Source organism: Elephantulus edwardii, unplaced genomic scaffold (genome assembly GCF_000299155.1).
Source record: "Elephantulus edwardii isolate Elephantulus edwardi_28Jun2011 unplaced genomic scaffold, EleEdw1.0 scaffold00029, whole genome shotgun sequence".
Taxonomy (NCBI): domain Eukaryota; kingdom Metazoa; phylum Chordata; class Mammalia; order Macroscelidea; family Macroscelididae; genus Elephantulus; species Elephantulus edwardii.
In genome coordinates this window covers 12,860,437-12,881,715 of record NW_006399779.1, presented here as the reverse complement: position 1 = coordinate 12,881,715, position 21,279 = coordinate 12,860,437, and the positions used below count along the sequence as shown (strand labels likewise).

At 43.4% G+C, this 21,279-nt stretch overlaps 1 protein-coding gene across 2 annotated transcripts in view; it reads left to right on the top strand.

Annotated features, from left to right (window-relative positions):
- The window catches only part of ELF5 (E74-like factor 5 (ets domain transcription factor)), a 42,333-nt gene extending 24,674 nt beyond the window's left edge, over positions 1-17,659 (top strand). The window contains exons 3-7 of one of the 2 annotated variants that reach the window (XM_006883747.1): positions 1,511-1,744; positions 7,868-7,918; positions 14,123-14,191; positions 16,531-16,726; positions 17,368-17,659. In XM_006883747.1, the coding sequence (XP_006883809.1) occupies positions 1,511-1,744; positions 7,868-7,918; positions 14,123-14,191; positions 16,531-16,726; positions 17,368-17,464 (647 nt within the window). In that variant the 3' untranslated portion in view covers positions 17,465-17,659. The remainder of the gene's footprint in view (positions 1-1,510; positions 1,745-7,867; positions 7,919-14,122; positions 14,192-16,530; positions 16,727-17,367) is intronic. The other variant, XM_006883748.1, reaches the window with a different exon arrangement.
- Positions 17,660-21,279: the final 3,620 nt, after the last annotated feature.

Below are 21,279 nucleotides of genomic sequence, written 5' to 3'. Positions count from 1 at the left end.
GTGGGTGCTTAGTGAGTGGAGCACATGACAGGACAACGGTGCATGTTAGGGGGAGGTCTTGCCACCTTGGGGCTGAGGTACCACAGCTCCACTTAAAACAATGCTGGTAAACAGAGGACTTAAAGGGGGACAAAGAATAGTATCATTGCCATCTGCTATGGACTCCGACTTGCAGTGGCCCTTCCTGTCGTCCACACGCCTAAATTAGTCACATGCACCATGCTTTCTCTTTCTGCCTTTCTCCCCAGGATTTCTTGTTCTCTGTAGCTCTCCATCTGCCTTTAACTCTGTCACCATGCCTTATCTCTGCCCTCCATGGGCCCCTGAGGATCAGTATGAAGTAGACCAGATGAAAAAGCAATGACTTTCAAGGTCAGATTCATTTCCCTCTCTGCCAGACTGGCTGTGAGAACTTGGTCAAATTCTCTACGACTCTCATCTATAACTTTCTGGAGGGAGGGATGAAATGTGTACTATTATTACCTAAAAATGAGTACCTAATCTTTTTTCTTTTCATAGACAGCTAAATGTTGAATAATAATGAATAATAATGTTAATGCTAGCAATAAAGCCTTCCAGGCTCTGTTCTAATGACTTCTGTTTCCATTAGTGGTGGGTTAAGTGCTTATTGCTAAATGAGAGGCTGCTGGTTTGAACCCACAAGTCACTCCATGGAAGAGAGACAAGACAGTCTGCTTCTGTACAGATTTAAAAATCTCAGAAACCCTATGGGACAGTTCTACTTTATCTTAGGGGGTTGCTATGCATGGTTGTTGCTGTATACCATTGAGTCAGAATCAACTCATAGCTGACCTCCTAGCAGATTTGCAGAAGCCGTTAATCTCACAGGAGAAGAGTGCCCTTCTTTCCCCCCTTGGGTCCGCTGGTGGATTCTAACTGCATGCTTTTGAGACAGCAGCACCTCTTACCACTAGGTTACCAGAGCTGCCTACAGGGTTGCTATCAGTGTAAATAAATTCAATAGCAATGGGCTTTTTAAAAAAAACAAAACAAAAAAACCTTTTAATTCATTTAATACAGAGAACAACCCTATCTTTTTCTCTCATTGCCGTCCAGTTGGAACCAACTCACAACTGAGCCTCCAGAGGGGTTTTGGAGGCTGTAAATGATATGGGAGTAGATTGACCATCTTTCTCCCTCAAGTGGATTCGAACCACTAGAGAGAAGCCACCTTTAGGAGTTAGCAGCAGTATAGTTATCTAATGGCTAGACCATCAGAGTTCCCTACCTACATAGACGTCATTATTAGGCCCATTTTATTGAGGAGATTGAAGCACTGATTGTTTGACAGGTTGATTGAATGCTATGACAGTTGTGAATTATTTATGTTAGAGAGAATGACCAAGTCCTTGCCACCTCGCCTCCATAACTCATTGGAAGATGAATCCTGAGAGGGCGGGTGGGGATTTTAATATATTAAGTGTCCCTCAGAGAAGTCCGAAGGCTGTTTTGAAGACGCTGCCACTCACTTTTCTCTCCTCTGCTGCAGCGTGTGACTCCTACTGGACCTCTGTCCACCCCGAGTACTGGACCAAGCGCCATGTGTGGGAATGGCTCCAGTTCTGCTGTGACCAGTATAAGCTGGATGCTAATTGCATCTCCTTCTGTCACTTCAACATCAGCGGGCTGCAACTGTGCAGCATGACGCAAGAGGAGTTCATCGAGGCGGCAGGCGTCTGCGGAGAGTACCTGTACTTCATCCTCCAGAACATCCGCACGCAAGGTCTGTGTTCCCCACCCCACCCCACGCCCCACAGAGTCCATAGACAAGGGGGAGAGGAAGGACAGGAGGAATGAGGTGGAGCCAAATGACATCCTTTCCCCAGTGTGACCCACAGTTCGTCCTGCCTTAACATAGATGTCCTTCATACCTGGGATGTCAGTTGCACTGAAATTGAAAGGTTTTAGGTAAAAGAGCAAATTTCAGGAAAGAAAGTTACATGCACTAGAAAAAAGAAGAAATCAAAAGAAAAACCAAAATGTGTCTGAGACTGCTCAAGAATCAGAATGTAAACAAAACAATGCACCATATTCATAAATATTTGTAATCTTGTCCAGTGCCATCAAGTTGACTGTGATTCATAGAAACCCTATAAAAAGATTGGAACTTTGCTCTGCTTGTGCCAACCTCACAATGTCCACTGTGCAGAGCCCATTGTCACTGTATCAATCTATCCCCTTAAGAGTCTTCTCTCACTGATCCTCTACCTCACCCTGCATGATGTCTTCCTCCAAAGACTAGCCCCTCCAAAGTATGTGAGACCAGATCTCACCATTCTTGCCTTTAAGGTGCACGTTGGATGCACCTTCTCCAAGGTAGTTTGGTTCCTTGTTTGGAAATCCATGGTGAATTGAATACAGTTCACCAACACAATTCAAAAGCATCAATTCTCCTTCAGTCTTCCTTGTCCATTGTCCAACTTCCAGATGCATAAGAAGCAATTGCAAATCTGATGGCTTGGATCAAGCATGTCTAGTCTTTGAACTGATTTTGTTCTTTAACACTTAGGAGAGGCCCTTCACATAAGATGTACCCAATGCAACACATCTTTTGATTTCTAACTGCTGTTATCATGGATGTCGATTATGGATCGAATTAAGATGAAATAATTGACACCTTCAATCTCTTTCCCATCTATCATGAAGTTTTCTATTGGTCCAGTGGTGAGGGTGTTTGGTTTTTAATGTTGAACTATAACCCATTTAGGAAGCAGGAGTGGCATCCACTTCCTAAACAACATGCCTCTGGAAACTCTGAACTTTGGTAAATGTTGATAGTTATAGAAAGGCTTCAGACCTTTTGTTCATTGGGTTGCTCTGAGTGGTGCTCGACTTGACAGCAATCAACAGCAACAACATAGTCCATACTGAAAGCTGTAGGCTTTGATCTTCAGTAAGTGCTTCAAGTCGTCTTCACTTTCTCTAAGCAAGGCTATGTCATCTGCATAGGCAGGTTGTCGATGAGTCTTACTCCAACCCTGATGACACAATTCTTCTTTACATAGCCCATCTTTTCAAATGATATGCTAACTTACAGACTGAATAGGTATGGAGAAAGGATACAACCCGTATGCACACCTTTCCTGATTTGAAGCTATGTAGTGGTATTCCCTTGTTATGTTCAGACAACTTGATCTTCCATTAAACAAAGTACAAAAAGAACAAGCCAAAGCCTTTGACTTCCTGCTTTAAGAACCTTCCAACTAACTGGCATTTCATTTCCTCATATTCCTGATGAGACATATGGACTCAGAGGCTATGACAATGGCTTGAGCAGAGCAGTGGTTGTGGAGATGGCACGGAATCACACAGGATTTCATTCTGTTGTACATGGGTTGCTGTGACTTGGCACGGGCTCTACGGTACCTCACAACAATGGACCAGGATCAAATGGCCAGAAGGTGGTGATGAGGACATTATTTAACTAGTCAACATGTCCTGCAAGAGTAGATGTTGATGGACAAGTTTTTTAAACCCAAGAACAATCTCTGAGAATACTTAACTCCGTGTCGTGACATTTCGGATAAGGAGAGTGAGGTCCTGAGGAATTAGAGGATTTCCCTAAAGTCATGGAGCAAACAGGCCTGAGGCACAATAGTCAGTACAAAGCAGAGATTCGGGGATCAGAAAGAGTCACATGACAGCCATGGCTCCCACACTTTCTGTCACAGCACTTCAGGGAATCTGCTTAACCTCCCTTTCTCTCCATTGCATCATCTGTACAATGGGCCAATGGCATGCAACGCTACAGTCTTCTTGAGAGGATGCAGCATATATACAGGTAAATGAAGCAAATGAGGATTGTTTCATCATTAATAAAAGAAGCAAAGCCCAAAACTAAGTCCATTGCTGTTGAGTTGGTTCTAATTCGTAGCAATCCTCCAAGTTGAGTTCCTTGTTACTGCTGTTAGGAACCATCCAGTTAAGAGTGACTCATAGCAACTCTATGAATAACAGATCTGAACCCTGACCTGAGCCATCCTCAACATCTCTGACTTACTTGAGCCCATTACTGTCGTTACTGTGTCAGTCTACCTGGCCGAGGGTCTTCCTCTCTTTGGTCAACCCTCCACCTTTCCAAGTATGATGTCCATCTCCAAAGAATAGTCTCTCCTAACAACATGCCCAAAGTATGTGAGATGACAGCTTTGTTACTTTTCCCTCCAAGGAGCACTCTTGCTGCACTTTCTCCAAGACACAGATGTTTGTTCTTCTGGCAGTCTGTGAGATATTCAGTATTCTTCTCCAACACCAAAGTTCAAAGGCATCAGTTATTCTTCTGCCATCTTTAATCACTGTCTACCTCTCAAGTGCAGAGCAAGTGATTCCCTAAGTTATAAATATTTATGGAAAGAGACTGTCCATTTTCTCTTTTGAAACAGCTGGTGGATTTGAACATCTGACCTTTCAATTAGTCTGATATAAGCTCTATTCCATCAGGCAGTGCAGTTAGAAAACCAAAAGCACCATAGGCTGTGAATCAGCATATCCCGTGGACTGCCAAAAGAACAAATATATCTTGGAATAATTACAACCAGGGTGCTTCATCTTATATTTTGGGCATATTGGTAGGAAGGGCCAGTCCTTAGAAAAGGACTTGGAATGAGGGAGGGTCAGTGAAAAGGAGGCTCTAAACAAGATGGATTGGCACAGTGACTGTAAGGATGCATGGGAGATTGTGGGATGGCCCATGACAGGGCAGCATTCAGATCTGTTGTTCATAGAGTCACTATGAGCCACAGTCAGCAACTTACACCTACAACATAAAACAACACCCTGGGTTAGAAGACAACACAGGAGATAGGACACTCCTAGCCACTAGAGATAATCAAGCAGAACTCATTTACCTGCTGCTTGATGGAAATGTTGTGGAAAGAATTTCTGCTATGAAATCCAGTCACTGATCCCTTTCCTCCACTCCCACAAGTCCCCTGAGGCCAGAAAAGGCTGGTCCATCAAGTACTGCGTGGTATACGTGGTATACCTCGGGAGCCGTGGCTCTTCTGGGGAGAAAAAGGGGAAAACAGGTCTGCTGACCAGTTATCCAGTTTCCACTGGTCTGATGACCTGCCAAATGCTGGGAGCAGCATCCTGGGCCTTCAGGACTTGGATGAGGACAAGTCTGAACAGGTCACGATGCTTCTGGGAGGAGCTCAGAGCCCATTCCATCCCACCTGTGGGTTCAGCCTTATATAAGGACCCCAGTGCCAGAGAAAGAGGATATCCCATCACCAAAGAGGATCAGTTTGACCGTTCCAGGCTCAACCCGACAGCAAACCAGCAATTTGTCTTCACTTTGCAAGCAGCATCCGTACTGGAAAACCCACCAATCTGATTCCCGTCATGTGTTACATATTTGCTCTTAGGTCCATTACCTCAAGACTAATAAAAAATGTGAACTGTTTTTCCCTCCCTCTCTCAATGCCTCATAGATGGCATCCCCTCAGATTTCTAAGGCTATAAACTGCATATGAGGAAATTACCAATCTTTCTTCCAAGGAGCCATTGGTGGGTTCAAACCACCCAAGAGACACATCTGTGAGTTAGGAGTGCAATTCCCTATGGACTGGTCCACCAGACCTCCCAGCTGCTTTTAACAGCCCCTAAATTGTGCTATGGTCTCATTAAGGTCACAGTACTCTCTTTAATGGTAGAATTTCTGACACTTTGGCAGGTCAAGAAGTCCTAGTGACTTGGTGATTAAGTGTTTGGCTGCCAACCACAAGACTGGCAATTCAGGTCAAACAGCCTTCCTGTGGGATAAAGATGAGGAAGTCTGATTCCATACAAATTTCAGTCTAGGAAATCCTGGAGAACACTTTGACTCTTGCTGTAGGGTCACTATGAGTCTGAGTCAACTCTATGGGTTTTACAGGCCAAGTGGGACAGCACTTTGAGCGGTGAAACTGTCTACAGCACCAACTTGCTTCCACCCAAATTCTTCCTCTAAGATGTATGTGTAAGGGAGTTCTGGTGGCCTAGTGGCTAGAAGCCGCACTGCCATCCTAATGCACAGGGTTCAAATCCACCAGTTGCTCTGCGGAAGGATGAGTAATCTCCTCCTGTGTCATTTACTGCCTCTGAAAACCCACTGGAGGGTCAGCTATGGGTTGGTTTCTACTCGATGGCACACAACAAGAAGATGTGTAAGGTGGGCAGTCTTACAATACACCTCAAACTTGCCAGGACAGATCCTGCTTACACCTATGATCCTGGGGTTCTGGTGGCCTTGAAAGGAGCTGCAGTACCAACCCAAAAGTTGTGGAACATCGTAGATTGGATAACTACAGTCAGCGCTGGTTTTCATTCTCAGAAGTAGCTCCATCTGAATTATGGTTAACTGTTTATCACATAATTGAGACCTTGTAGTAATGACCCCACAGATTAAGGCTCTGACAGAATAGAACATAGGACTAGTAAATTTTGGTAAGTAGGGAGCTAGAGGGAATTCTGGGATCTGGTGCTGTTGGATCTGGGGGCACTAGAAGGGAGCTCTGGTGGCTTAGTGGTAAGGAATTGTGCTGCAAGCACAAGGTATGAGGTTCTACCAGGTTCTCTGCAGGGAAAAAGATAGGTAATCTCTTCCCATGCCATTTACTACCTCTAAAATCTTGCTGGCTGGTCAGCTGTGAGTTGGTTCCAACTCGACAGAAGACAGTAACAGTAGTAACTGGAGAACTGTGGTCTAGTAGATTAGTAGGAGTTGTGCTGTCAACCTAAAGACAACCAATTCAAATCTACCTACCACCTGCTCAGCCAGAGAAAGATGGGTAATCTTCTCCAATATGATTCACAGCCTCTGTAAACCCATTAGAGGGTCAACTATGAGTCATTTCTCACTCAACAGCAGTGAGTTGAGTTGCTGGGTTGAGTAACCGGAGAGGTGAGTGGCAAGTGTAGAGGGCACAGGATGGCTTCCTCAATGTGGAGGAGAGACGGACCTCTCATTAGTTCTCCATCCTGTTGTCATTCGCTCCTGGAACCCTGAACTGAGATGTCACGACACAAAATGACACTAGGAACAAACAATCTCTGCTCCAACCTCCTCAGCAAATAAAAATTAGTTCTAATCTTTAACCCAAAGCTAAAAAATAGACACTCTTTAGCCCATGTTACTTCCTAAGAAGACCAGGTCTGAAACTCCTATTTCAACTCCAGCTGACTTCATCCCGTAGAGGAAGCTGGGGCCCTGACATAGCTGCTAGATCTTCATTAAACTTGACGTTCATTGGGTTTTGCCCTTATTGTGGTCTCTCTTGCTGACTGTCGCCCTTGACCAAAACATAACAGACATCCAGACTATAGTCTCTTAGAGCCAACAGAAAGAGTTTCATGTTGCCAACAAAGAAAATGAGCCCAGGTTCTGAGATACTCTGCCCAGGTCCATGCAGTATCGGCCACCTCAGTCCAGCTGTTATTTTGTACCAGCAAGTCCAAACTGAGCTACAGCAGGTTTTCAGAGGCAGTAAAGCACTCAGGAGGAGATTGATTGCCCATCTTTCTCCCACAGAGCAGCTGGTGGATATGAGCCCCGTGCCTTCAGGTTGGTAGGGCAGCTTCTGAGCACTAGGCCACCAGCACCCAGCTCTCGGGCCAGGATGTATCTTCTTCTTGGGATGCCTGGCGGTGCACTCTCTCCAAGTGGCCACCCCCAGGGATAGCTTTATGGTGGCCCTTACATGGATTAGATCATATCCCAAGTTCCTTCTAAATTAGACTTCCCTCAAAGTTCTCAGTCATTGCCTTTATCCCCTACCCGATCCTGCAATCCCCATCTCCCCTCCTGTCCCAGGGTAGGAAACCAGGATCGTATGGTTTGCTTCATGGATTTCTCTCTCTTTCCCAGGTTACTCCTTTTTCAATGATGCTGAAGAGACTAAGGCCACCATCAAGGACTGTAAGTAACTGGGTCATTCAGGATCTTGTCAAGCTGGTTCTGGACACATGGACTTCTTTTAAGGTCACACTAAAAGATTGACAGGGTTCTCCGGTGGCATAGTCCGTAGTGAATTGCAAGGTTAACCCAAAGGTTTGCAACTTCAGCAGTTCAAATCCACCAGAAGCTCCCAGGATGAAATATGAGAAGTCTCCTTCTATTAAAATTTACAGTCTCAAATATCCAGCAGAAGGTTACAAGGAGTTAGAACTGATTCAGTGACAGTAAGCTTAAGCATAAAAAGCATAATGACTTGAAATAACCTCAGGCTTGGAGAAGATAAGTAGGGCTAGAAGGGTGGTGGAAAGAAACAGGGCTTTGGAATCAGATGAGGTTAATTAAGACTTGGTTTCGCTGTCTGTACAATGATGTGCTCCTTAATGACTGATGTGAGGTTTAGAAACAGCACTTACATTGGACCTAGTGTGTCCTTGAAGTGCATATGCCCCTAAATCATTAGCCAACAGCAAGAGTAATAATCATTCTTTAACAATGCTTACTAAACGTTAGAGGCCAGTGGTTGACAATGTTATGAAGAATCTGAATTCACTAAGCAGGTTGAGTTTCGAATTCTCAAGTGACCGAGGATCTCAAATGGCCTTGTTGAGTCTAAAGATTAACCCTTAATGTATTAGGTTTAGGAAAGGGACCTTTGAAGCCTTTTCTTATAAATATGATTTCTGTACACTATTGCATCCCACACAAAAGCCCCAGCCTGGGACCAGGAGGTACTGTACACAGATCCCTTTTCTCATGGGCTTCTGCGCATTCTACAAAGAGAAGGCTGATCATATGAAGCTTTCTAAGACCTCTGAGACATATGAGCCCCAGGGGCAAGGGGGAGCTATTTAACTGTTTATTCTAATATATTTTTATTCTCTTTAATATCAAGTATCAAACAATATACTAAGAAGTCAGGGTATTTGGCTTCCAGTTAAGCAAACCAAATTTTGGCATAAAAATAGCCAGGTCTGTGGACCACATCTAAGCAGGAATGCTCCACTCAGAAAGCCCTTTCCAAAGCAGCTCTCCTTTCTGCAAGGATCCTTTCCTCAAGGAGTCCCTGGGTGAGGCAAATGGCTAACATATTCAACTGCCAACTGAAAGATTGGAGGTTCAAATCCACCCAACAGCAGCTCAGAATTAAGATCTGCTTAACCATTGTCATGAGTTGGAAATGATTCCACGGCAGCTGATGTACTTACTGGTGCCATGCTCAGGTCCACAGCAGGATCCCCTCCCACCATCCAGTACAGCTCTGAACTGATTCCTGGTATGGTGGAATCCTCCCAGATCTTGACCTTGACCATGCACACTCCAGCCTTCACTGGCCAAACCAACAGAGCAGAGCGCTCGGAAGAAATGAGCCCCACAAGAGGCCATGTCAACATCTGTGTCCTAAGACCAGAGCTCGCGGTATTGGCAGGAACGGCATTGAAGAGACCTGGAATTTGTTCTCACTCTCTGAGTACAATGCCAGTCTGCCTTCCTAACAATGTATGAAAAAAGACAATGAGCAAGGAAGAGATTTTTCTCTTCCCCAGTTCTCTAGAAACAAATGTTACCTGAATATATAACTCGCCGTGACTAGACTCAAGGATTTAACAGTAATGCTAATAACAGGCTCTGGTGAGTGCTTATGATAAGCCAGATCTTGTGCTAAAATCTTACTTGAAATTGTCTTAAGTAGTTCTCTCAATTACCCTAAAAGGCTATAGTCCCATAGCCCTTGATAGATGTAGGTACCAAGGTTTAGAGGTTAAAGGTGATAGAGAGGGAAGGTGGCAGATGGCCCAGGTGCGTCTGAATCCAGGACCCTTAACTCCTTTGTTCCCTTCACCCATTTCTTTCTTTTCCCACTCATTCAACAAACACTTCCTGAGCACCGACTAGGAGACGGTCTCAGAGCCAAGCATGGAGCTTGCAGAGATTAACGAGGGTCCTTTGATTCCAAACAAGGGAGATCTAGGGTGTAGTCCTTTGGGAGTTGTGCTGTTATCCCACAGGGGGCAACTCTCTAGTGGAACAAATCCACCAGCAGCTCCAAGGGTAAATGATGGGCAGCCTCCTCCATTTACCACCTCAGAAACCCAGCAGAGGGGCGCCTACGAGTTGGTTCTGACTCGATGGCGATGACGGAGAGGTGATTTTTTTTTTTATTCCAATATATGTGGAAAATAATAACTAAACAGGTGCCTTTCCCTCCTGCTTCTTTCCAGTTTGGCATTTGGGGGGTTGTTTTGCCTATTCGCTGGTTAATCATTCACCTTCATTTATCTTTATTACTCCATTGGTTTTCTCCCATCTTAAAAGATTCTTTTAAAATGTGCTTGGTAGGTGGTACAGTGCAGCCTGGCATTTGGTCAGACCAACGATCAGAACCCTTGATCATGACCAGTCAGCTGTCAGCCCTCCTCAGCAGGGCCACCCCTGTTCACCTCCATTGTTGAGGAGTCTCACCTGGGCACTCATTTGTGGTTTGTACATGTAGTGAGTCCCCGGGGAATGAATGTCCAATTCTAGACAACCCCTTCCTGTCCTTTAATGCTGTGCACCTGCACTTTGAAATGACTCAACCAAATTGAAACTACAACTAAATTCTTCTTTACAATTGCCTTCACTTGCTGCATGTGTGATTTTTTTTAAATCTTTGAAAAGCTTTTAAGTCTTTTATTGCATTAACCAAAACCCTAAAACCAATCCCACTGCCTTCCAGTAGATTCTTACACATTCACCCTCCACTGTGTCTAAATCTTTACCAGAGGAGGCTGCCCATCTTGGTTCTGAAGAATGTAGCTGGTGGATTCGAACTGCCAACCTTTTTGGCTAGCAGCCTCAGTGTTTACATACCATGTCATCAGTGCTCCCTTTATTGCACTAACTACTATGACTCATTGCCTTTGAGACTGAACTGACTCATATCTGACCCTCCAGCAGGTTATCAGAGGCTGTAAATCTCATGCCAATCATGTTGGTGGATTCGAACCGCCAGAAAGGCACTGCCTTTGGACTCGCAGCACGACTCGTTATGGATTACATCATGGGAACTGCCTTTCTGAACTAAGAGGAGGGCTAAACAAGGACCATCTGCACCTGCTTTCACTTAACCTACAAATTCGACTTAAAGAGACACTTAGGGACAGATCTTGTTTGTAACCAGGGACAGTGGGTGCCTACATGTATGTGGGCCTTTTTGTCCACATCAGTCCAGTTCCTGAGAAAATACCTAAGGCATCCTAGAATTTGAAGGCGTGTGTTTAGTTCATTTTGATTGCAGTGAGCAATGCACTATTGTTATCAAAGAGTAAGCTCTGACAAAGGAAGGTAAGCAGAGGTCACCACGACCATTGGCTCTGCACATGATTCAAGCCATGTCTCCCTGAGGCACCCCCAAGACTCACTCGCCTCCTGCTTTAGGAAGTACCTCTATCAGAGCAAACTTCCCTATCAACCAACCATACTTAAAGAAGTAACATCACCATCACCACATCTTGCCACTCTGCCATATATTCTCCCTAGCAATCATCACCAACTGAAATAATACATATTTATCATTGACTGTTCTATCAACTTGAATGTAATCCCCTCAAAGAAGAGAATTTGTTTTGTTTCCCACTATACGTACAGTGGTTATAGTATGGCTGACAAATGATTGTGAGGAAATAAATGACTGGCATGCAAATGAGCTTGCTATCTAAACTCTCTATAGTTCATTTTTCTTATCTGTAAAATGAGTATATTATCAGACTTACAAGAAGTTCTGTTTGATGTTTGGCTACTAACTGAAAGTTTGGCAGATTGAACCCAAGAGCTCGATGGGAGGAAAACCTGGCAATCTCTAGTCAAGAAAGCCCCATGGGACAGTTCTACTCTGTCACACGGGGTCACTATGAGTTGGAATAGACTCAAAGACACCTAACAACAGTAGATATGTGAGATTGAGCTGGTAATACCAAACATCAAAAAGTCTCCGAAACAGTTTCTCTCCTCCTCTGTTCTAATGGTGTGTTCATTATCTATCCATTCTTTACCCAGTCCCATTCCATCTGTCCTATTTTATAACAGCAAGGTTATGCCATTTTGGTCTTTTTGTGACTAAGATATTTCCCTTAGCATGATGTCCTCAAGTCTCCCCCCATGTTGATGCATTATACATACATAAATAATTTAGAACAAGGAGTGCTTTGTGGGGTGGGCTGTGGAGCAGGAGGGAAGGAGATAAAATGTACAAGAGTGAACAAATGAAAGAGAAGAAAATAACATGAAAAACAGATTTTTTAAAAAGTGAATGAGTAAGCAAACTGTAACATATCCAAACAATAAAATTATTTTATTCATAGAATGAGACTAAGCATTGAAAGAATTACTTTCATTTATGCTTTAAATATCTACTATGAAGACCAGGGAACTGTGGTGGCCTAGTAGTAAGGAGTTTCACTGCCAACCTAAAGGCCTGTGGTTTGAATCCACTGTCTAATCTGAGGGAGAAAGATGGAAAATCTCCACCTATGTGATTTGTTGTTGTTGTTGTTGTTGTTGTTGTTGTTAGGTGCCACCGAGTTGAATACAATCCCTAGTGACTCTCAAAACAACAGATTTGACACACTAAATCCCACTGTGGCAGTCACTGTGTTATTCCATCTAGTTGAGGGTCTTCCTCTCTTTCACTGACTATCCACCTTCCCAAGCATGATGCCCTTCTCCAAGAAATAGTCTCTCCTCGCAATGTTCCCAAAGTGTGTGAGATAACAATTTATCAGCCTTGCCTCCAAGGAACACTCTCTGGCTGCACTTTCCCCAACACATGTTTGTTTGTTCTTTTAGCCATCCATGGGATATTCAGTGCTCTTCTCCAACACCACAGTTCAAAGGCATCTATTCTTCTTCTGTCATCCTTATTCATTGTCCAGCTCTCAAATGCATAGCAAGTGATCAGAAAGGCCATTGCCTGAATCACATGGCCTATGTGATTTACAGCCTCTGAAAAAATGTACTGGGGAGTCAGCTATCAGTTCCAGCTTGATAGCACATAATAACTATGAAGATGTAACAGCAGCAGCAGCAGCAGTAGTAGTGAAGATTAGCTTTGGAACAGGATCACCCTGATACTACTTTGAGTAAAATTCTTAAACTCCTGGAGGAGGGGCAATCTCCTCTTGTACCAGTCAGATCTGATTTGACAGTACACACACAAAATATAATAACAATAAAAAGTAAAAAAATTCTTAAACTCCCTAAACTTCAATAACAATAGTACATGGGATAGTTGTGAGGATTGAAAAGATATGTGAAGCACTTGCTAAAGCATTCAGCATCTAGCAGAAATCAGCTGGTAATAGAGCCATGAGCCAGAAAAGGACTCAGACTCTTAGTTCAAAGAGGCACCACTCCCTGGAAGAGGATATCAAGCTGTAAAAGGAGGGGCAGACTCTGAAGGAGATGAGCTGACACGCTGACTACAGGTCTTTCTCTGAAAGATTGCTGGATGACTCGCCTTTCAGATAGTAGTCAAGCTTAATCATTGCACAATTAGGGTCTATTTCTTAATACTAATGACCCCCAAGTTGCTCCTTGGAGGCAAGGATTCTGAAGCTCCATCTGACATACTTTGGGCATGTCGCTCTAGAAGGGACAAGTCCTTGGAGAAGGACATCATGCATGGAAGGATAGAGGGACAGCACAGGAGAGGAAGACCCTGGATGAGATGGATTGACACAGTGATTGGGGTTAGTGTGTTGGAGACAGTGAGACTGGCTCAGGATAGCGCAAAGTTCAGAGCTATGAGTTGCTATGAGTCGTAGTTGACTCGACAGCACATCACAACAATTAGCAGGAAGCTTTGGTGGCCTAGTGGCAAAAAGCTGCTTGTTGTTGTTTTTTGTTTGTTGCTGCAATCCTGAAGGTGCACGGTTCAAACCCACCAGACACTCTGCTGGAGAAGGAGGGACAATCTCCTCCTGTGCCAGTCAGATCTGATTTGATGGTACACAAAAAGAAAAAAAAAGTATTAAAAAAATTAAAACAACAGCAATTAGCCCTGAAGCATGCAATACGGTGTCTCTTACAACAAAGGCTTTCAATTAATGCTTGCTCATTTGGGTGTGCTCTGAAGTCTAAATAAGGTTTCTAAATTCCTTTGCATGGCTGTAAATTATTCTATTTCAGATGCTGACTCCAGTTGTTTGAAAACAGGTGGCATCAAAAGCCAAGACTGCCAGGGTCACAGTCGGACAAGTAAGTGGAGAGGAGCTATTTTTCATTTCCAGTGTCTGCAGCCATTCACGAGGCAAAGCAATCTGCTTCAGTAAGCTTCAGAATAAAACCGGTGGCTCCCAGTTATTTCCCAAGGAAAGAAGAACACAGCGGTGACATTATCCACATGGTAGAAATGGTATAAAAATCAAATTTCTTTTATTCCATTCCACTTGGAAATGGTATTACAAGAATTACTGTGAGGAAACGGAAATGTTTCCATGTTGCATTTCTATACAAGAGGGTTATTTCCCTTGGGTCTAAAAGTCTACAGTGAGTCCTGAGTTGACAATTCCATTAGGCTTTACCCAGAAAAATTGAGCTTGCAATTTCACAATTCAGATGAGTATAGGAAACAATGTCTACCAGGCATGACTCTAACACATGACAAGTGAGAACATCACCAAATCCTCACAGGTAGATGGGAGCTCCGGCAGCTTAGCGGTAAGGCATAGCACGGTCAACCCAAAAGTGCACGATTTGAACCCCCAAGCTGCTCCACAGGAGAAAGATGGGCAGTCTCCTTCTGTGTGCACTGCCTCTGAAAACCTGCTGGAGGGTCAGCTATGAGTTGGTTCTGACTCTATGGCACTCAACAACAACAAATCTCCCCCCCTTTTTCATTTCCTACTAGTTTATTTACAAAATTAGAATACAAATTCGAACAAATTCTTTCAATTTCCCTCACCACCCCCCATCAAACTGTACAACCCAGTGATTAATCCTCCCCTCCCGCTGCACAACCACATCCCTCTGCTTCCAGCCTCTCTCACCCCTCCTGGATCCTTACAGTCATTCTACAATAATGGTTTTATACAATATTTATCCTTGTGGGACTGAGTTAATTCTCTCAGCATAATGCTCTCTAGTCCCTCCCAAGTTAGGTAGTAATTTAGAAAATTGTTGTTCCTGCTTGCTGCACAGTATTCCATTGTGTGAATGTACCATAATTTCTCAATCCATTCATTTGTGGTTGGACATTTGGGCTGTTTCCATGTTCTTGCGATGGTGAATAATTATCAACCTTTCTTAGAGATGAGTTAGAAAGATCACAGAGCTAGGAGAGGTGATGTTGGAACCCAGACCAAGGCGTTTGGACTCCAGAACCAGTCTTTACCATGACAAAAGGAGAAAAAAAATATTCACCTGTCATGATAAAGTAATTGTAGGACAATTACAGTCGGAGCTAGGAATCCCAGTAAAACTACCAGACTTACCAGAAAGAAGACCATTTGAGTATCATTTCATTAATCCCATGAACATTACACTTGCAGTTCCACACAAGTGTGAGCCTTGTATCAGCAAATACAAATTTAGCGTCTACGTTTGCAACTGCCTTGCTAGAAGACAGACATTTAAAAAATCATGATGCCTGGATGCGATAGATTGACACAATGACTGTGACAGTGCATTCAGGGGTATCAGAGACAGTGAAGCCGGCTGAGGATAGGGCAGGATTCAGAGCCATTGCACTCAGGGTTTCTATGAGTCATAGTTGACTCGATAGCACAGAACAAGAAGAAGCTGGATGTTTAGTCAGATGTAAGGACAATAATCCCCCACAAAGCCATTTTCATGGGTATGTAACTCTGTGGTGACTTTGATGTCACTTTGATGCTGAAAGGGTTACCCACAGTGAGCAGAGTGACACTCACAGACAAAAATAGGGAGCCCTTGTGGGCTCCTAACCAAAAGGACGGCCACTTGACCCCACAGAGGCTCCACGGGAGAAGGAAGGGGCAGTCTGCTGCCACAAAAAGCTACTCACAGCCTCAGAAACTCTATGCGGTGGTTCTACTGTGATCTATAGGGTCTCGATGAGTTGAAATTTATTCTAGAGCAAAAGATTTGGTCCATAATAAGAAAGAGTAAAAAGAAAGAAAGGTCTGATGACCTACTTCCAAAAACTATCCAAGGAAAACCAAATGGATCACAACAGAATATTGTCTGATACAATACTGGAAGTTGAACAGTGGCTGTGAAGATGTTGCAGGATGTAATTGTAGTTCTGTGGAACGTGAGGTCACTATGAGTAAGAGTTGACTCAACAACTAACAAGGAAAAGTGGTATAGCCCTTCTCTCAAAAAGAATACATTAGTGAGCTCTGGTGGCCTAATGGCAAGAAGCTGCACTGCAATCCCAGAGGTATGTGGTTCAAAACCACCAGATGCTCTGCTGGAGAAGGAGGGGCAATCTCCTCCTGTACCAGTCAGATCTGATTTGGTGGTACACACACATGAAATAATTAAAATAAAAAATTTAATTAAAAAAAAGAAAATATTTAAAAACTAAACTTATCTTTTTCTCCTCCAAAAAAAAGGCCTCCAAAGCTCTCACCTCTGGGAATTTGTGCGAGACTTGCTCCTCTCCCCTGAAGAAAACTGCGGCATTCTGGAATGGGAAGATAGGGAACAAGGCATTTTTCGGGTGGTTAAATCAGAAGCCCTGGCCAAGATGTGGGGACAACGGAAGAAAAATGACAGGATGACGTACGAAAAGTTGAGCAGAGCTCTGAGGTAAGTGAAGAGCTTGCGTGACCGTGAACCTTCAAGTCAAGTTATGCAAAACCTACACCAGTTTCACAGCTTTCTTTTTTTAAAAAATTTTATTGTTTTGTGTGTGTGTGTACTGTCAAATCAGTGCGACTGGTACAGGAGGAGATTGCCCCTCCTTCTTCAGCAGAGCATCTGGTGGATTCAAACCGCATGTCTCTGGGATTGCAGTGCAGCTTCTTGCCATGAGGCCCCCATAGCTCCCTCGTTTTATAGCTTTTAACTCGATCATCAAAAAGGCATCAGACAAAACTTGGGTTCTCAGTTACAGCAACAATTATGGTTTGTAAATCGACATGCCACCATTTTTGTTCCTGGCAGTGTTCCCCAGGCTTCAATCTGAACCCTGGCACTATCTTTACACACACACACACACACACACACACACACACACACACACAGAGCATTCCAAACTGAGTACAGTAAAATTCACTCTTCAAGCTGTCTGGGAAAGGTTTAAGTGTAAGCTGATAACAGGGTGTGGAGATACCAGCGTAACCAGAAACCAGCCCTGTCACCAGAGGACCAGAAGCAGAGGGCTAGTCATGGCTGTTATTTTCCTGACGTGCTAATCCTCCTCACATTTCTCTTCTTCTATCTTTCAGATACTACTACAAAACAGGAATTTTGGAACGGGTGGACCGAAGGTTAGTGTACAAATTTGGAAAAAATTCACACGGGTGGCAGGAAGACAAGCTATGATCTACTCCATGCGTCAAGCTTACTGTACGGATTTTTGTCTTTTAAAACAATCAGATTGCAATAGACGTTTGGACGTCCTTTCTTTCTTTTTTTCTTTTTTAAAACATACAAATGTGCTGATAAAATGTCCCCACCTCTCAGGTCACATTTAGGTACAGAGCTGTTGCTGTCTACTTGGGGAGGGGGTGGTAGCAGCCCTCACAAGCATGTTTTGTTTGGGAGGTGAGGAGGGGAAAGTCTTTTGCAGTAGTACCTTTATCAAACATTATTCCCCCCTCAAGAGTTGCAGAGCCACAATAAACAATGCTACTGCCCAAAATGAAACTATTTTAAAAAAATGAATGAATTCTGCCATTACACCCTCGTTCCAGACTCCCATCCTAAAGGTCCAGAAATTTTTCCATGTTTGACTGTGGATGTTCACCAAGGAGAAAGAGCTTTTTTTTTTTGTCATTTATTCTATATCATTAAACTCAGATTCTATTGAAGAAATTCTTCATTAATAAGAGTTCAGCTATCAGGCTGGATAAATTCATTGGATTTAGCATTCATTTTTACCAAGTTTCCTACCAGGGCAGCTTTCTGACCACTCAGGAAAACTTCTCTGGTCAGCTTTCCAGGATTACACACTGAAAGTGAGCCACACTGCTAAGGTCCTTGAGTTTGTCCTCTTCTCCTAACTGGTTGCTAGAATCAGACAAGAAGTTAGTCAACAGACAGGTGTATCAGTTTCCAAATTACTACTGCTTCTGTGATTTAAGTCACCCAAATGATGAGATTATAATACATTGATTGCATCTGTGGCCAAGATGGTCCACCTCCCTAAACTGGAAATGTCCTGACAACTCTGTGATGGCCAGTTAAATGACCAGACTCTCTTGTTTTCCTATCTGATGCGTATATACAAGCTCCAAATCACACACTTCCTTGGCAAAGATAGTGGCAGTGAATTAACACCAGTGAATGCTCACGGTTCAAGTCTGCACTGACGCTTGATTCTTAGTCATGGTGGGCCTCCAAGGAGGTGCACTGCCCACTGGCTCCACTCACCACAGCAGGAAGCGTCATGTGAAGAGGCACTGAACAGGCCCAAGACCTCCACACTCCTAATTCAACTTGAAAAGCTAACTTGTGTAAAAGGAAAAATAAAAATGTGAATGACTGTAAAATAATCTATTTTTGGATTCATGTGTTTTCCAGGTGGATATAGTTTGTAAACACTGTGAATAAAATATTTAACATGTTAAAACTGTCTCCGAATGGTTAAATTCTGCCAAACAGACTGAGCAAAGCATTGACATCTTGTGAGGCCTTTAATGAACCTTCCATTTCCAGTCAGGTTGGAGACTTTTTAAAGATTCAAAACAGAAATAAATATATAAATAAAGAAATGCTTACATGGAGTGATTCAACCACCACTTTGACATCCTTAGAGAGTCACTCCCACCACAGCTGAAGCCATGAGTCCTTGTGTTCTTCCGATGTGTTTGTTTCACACACGTACAGACACGGTGTTTACAGGTACATGTCTACTCTCCCCCAGTTCTAATCTGACTGCCTTCCAGTCTGAGGGGCCTCATCTTTCAGCACATTATCAGACAAGGTTCTGCTGCTATTCATAGGGTTTTTATAGGCCCATCCCTTCAGAAGTGGATGCCAAGCCTTGCTTCCTATTCCAACTCCTCTGAAATCTGTCCACCCTGCTGAGTCTGCTGGTATGTACAATGCCAACACACCAGTGACACAGCTTCCAGCATTACTGCAACACACAAGCTACCACAGTACAGCAAACTGAAAAAAGAATACAGAGAGAGATACAGACAGATATTTGGTTTCAGGTTTTCTTTTTGTGTATTAGTTGCTTATTTAAAAATCAGAAGATTTACATAAAAATTCAGATTTCCAGCTTCTCTTTAAAAATCAGAAGATCTGGCACCACCTTCGGTTCCTTCAGTCCCTTGCCAGTAACTTTCCAGAGATAAGAAAAGGTTGCCCTTTTGGACAGAGCATGTGGTCACGAATCCTACAGCCTTCTGAACTGCAGCCTAACAGCAGCCAATCAGCTTTGTTCTTAATGTCTTTGTTTTTTCATACAGCCAGAATATTTTTAAGGAGGCCTCGAGTTATGTAAATAGTTAATGCACTTAACTCTTTAAACCATAGGGCTGGAGGTTCAAATCCACCTAACAGCTTCTCTCAGAAGACAAGCCTGGTGATTGGCCTTCAGAGGTCACAGACTTGAAAATCCTGTGGAGACAATTCTATTCTGACACTCATAGGGTCACCAGGAGTCAGAACCAACTCAACAGCTACTGGGTTGATTAAACTCCCCACAGTCTCAGTTTGCCAAATCATTAAATGAGTATCTATTTTGTATTAAGGAGACCTGACGGCATAGTACGTAACTTGTCACCTGCTGCTGAAAAAGTCATTGGTTTGAATCTACCATCTATTCCTCAGGAAAAAATAAATTGTCTACTCTCATAATGACTTCCAGTCTCAGGTACTCCATGGAGGTGGGAGGGTGGACTGAAGTCTCTATGAGCCTGAATCAGCTGGAGACAGTGGATAGTGTTTTGTGTTCGTTTCCAAGGGCTGCTGTAACACATGACCACAAAGCAGAAGGCTTCAACAACAGACATTCGCTCACCGTTCTAGAGGCTGGAAGCCCACAATCAAGGTACTCTAGAGGCACCTTCCCTCCGAAGGCTCTCCCTCCCTGGAGCTCTGGTGGTTCCCAGCTCCTGGGCTGGTGGGTACACAACTGCAGCCCACCTTCATCTCCCCTTTCACCCTGCCCCCTCCTCTTCTGTCTCCATGAGAACAACCGTAGAGTTGGAGCAGGAGCTCACCAGATGATCCAGGATGATTTCATCTTGGAAACTCAATTTCAAACACATCTACAAACACCCTTTTCCCAAATAAGGTCACTTTCATAGGTTTGAAGGGTCAGGACATGAAGTAATCTTGGGGTTTTTATGGGAGGGGCTCCATTCAACAGACTCTTTAAAATGGGAGTTTTACTTAACCATCTGTCGATGAGAAATAATCATATAATCAGTTCAAAGCAGCCACAGGCACTTTCACCTGTAAACATTACTCAAGTGGTATTTTCCAAACCCACATTCTTCTGAGATTGCATCACAGTCAAGTCAAGAACCTTTGCCCCTACCACAGATGAATGGACACGTGGCCCATTCACCTTCAGAAAGAACTGTCTTTACTTACATGACAGCTCACTGTAGTGATTTTACCAACTCCCTTCCCCAAATCTTCTTCTAGAGACTGTCATCTTTCTGAAACCAAAGTCTTTGGAATCTCCTCCCGAGTGCCAAAAAAAATTGCTGCAGAAATGGATTTGCTTGAAAATAAAACCTTTCTTAAACATTTTATACCGTTGACTCCAGAAGGTGTTCTAAAGTTTCATAATGCAACTCGTGAAAAGACAGAAAAAAATACAAAGAATTGTTTAAAATATCACCCTGTAAGAAAATGCCAAAGCAAAACAATAACTACAGTGGGAAATTCACTCAACACTCCAGTGAGAGGATCAGTCTGTGCTCTGGTGATGCACTGTGTTATACAGGTGGGACAAGAGCCTAAAGGTCAGCAGTTTGAAACCCCTAGCTATCCTGAGAGAAAGATCTGTTGTTGTTGAGTAAATAGTACTGAAACTGCCCAATCCTGGGCCAATCTAACCGTTTCTCACACACTTGGCCCCATTGCCACAGTCACTGTGTCAATCCATCTCATCGAGGGTCTTCCTCTCCTGTGTGATTTACCCTCTACCCTTCCAAGCATGATGTCCTTCTCCA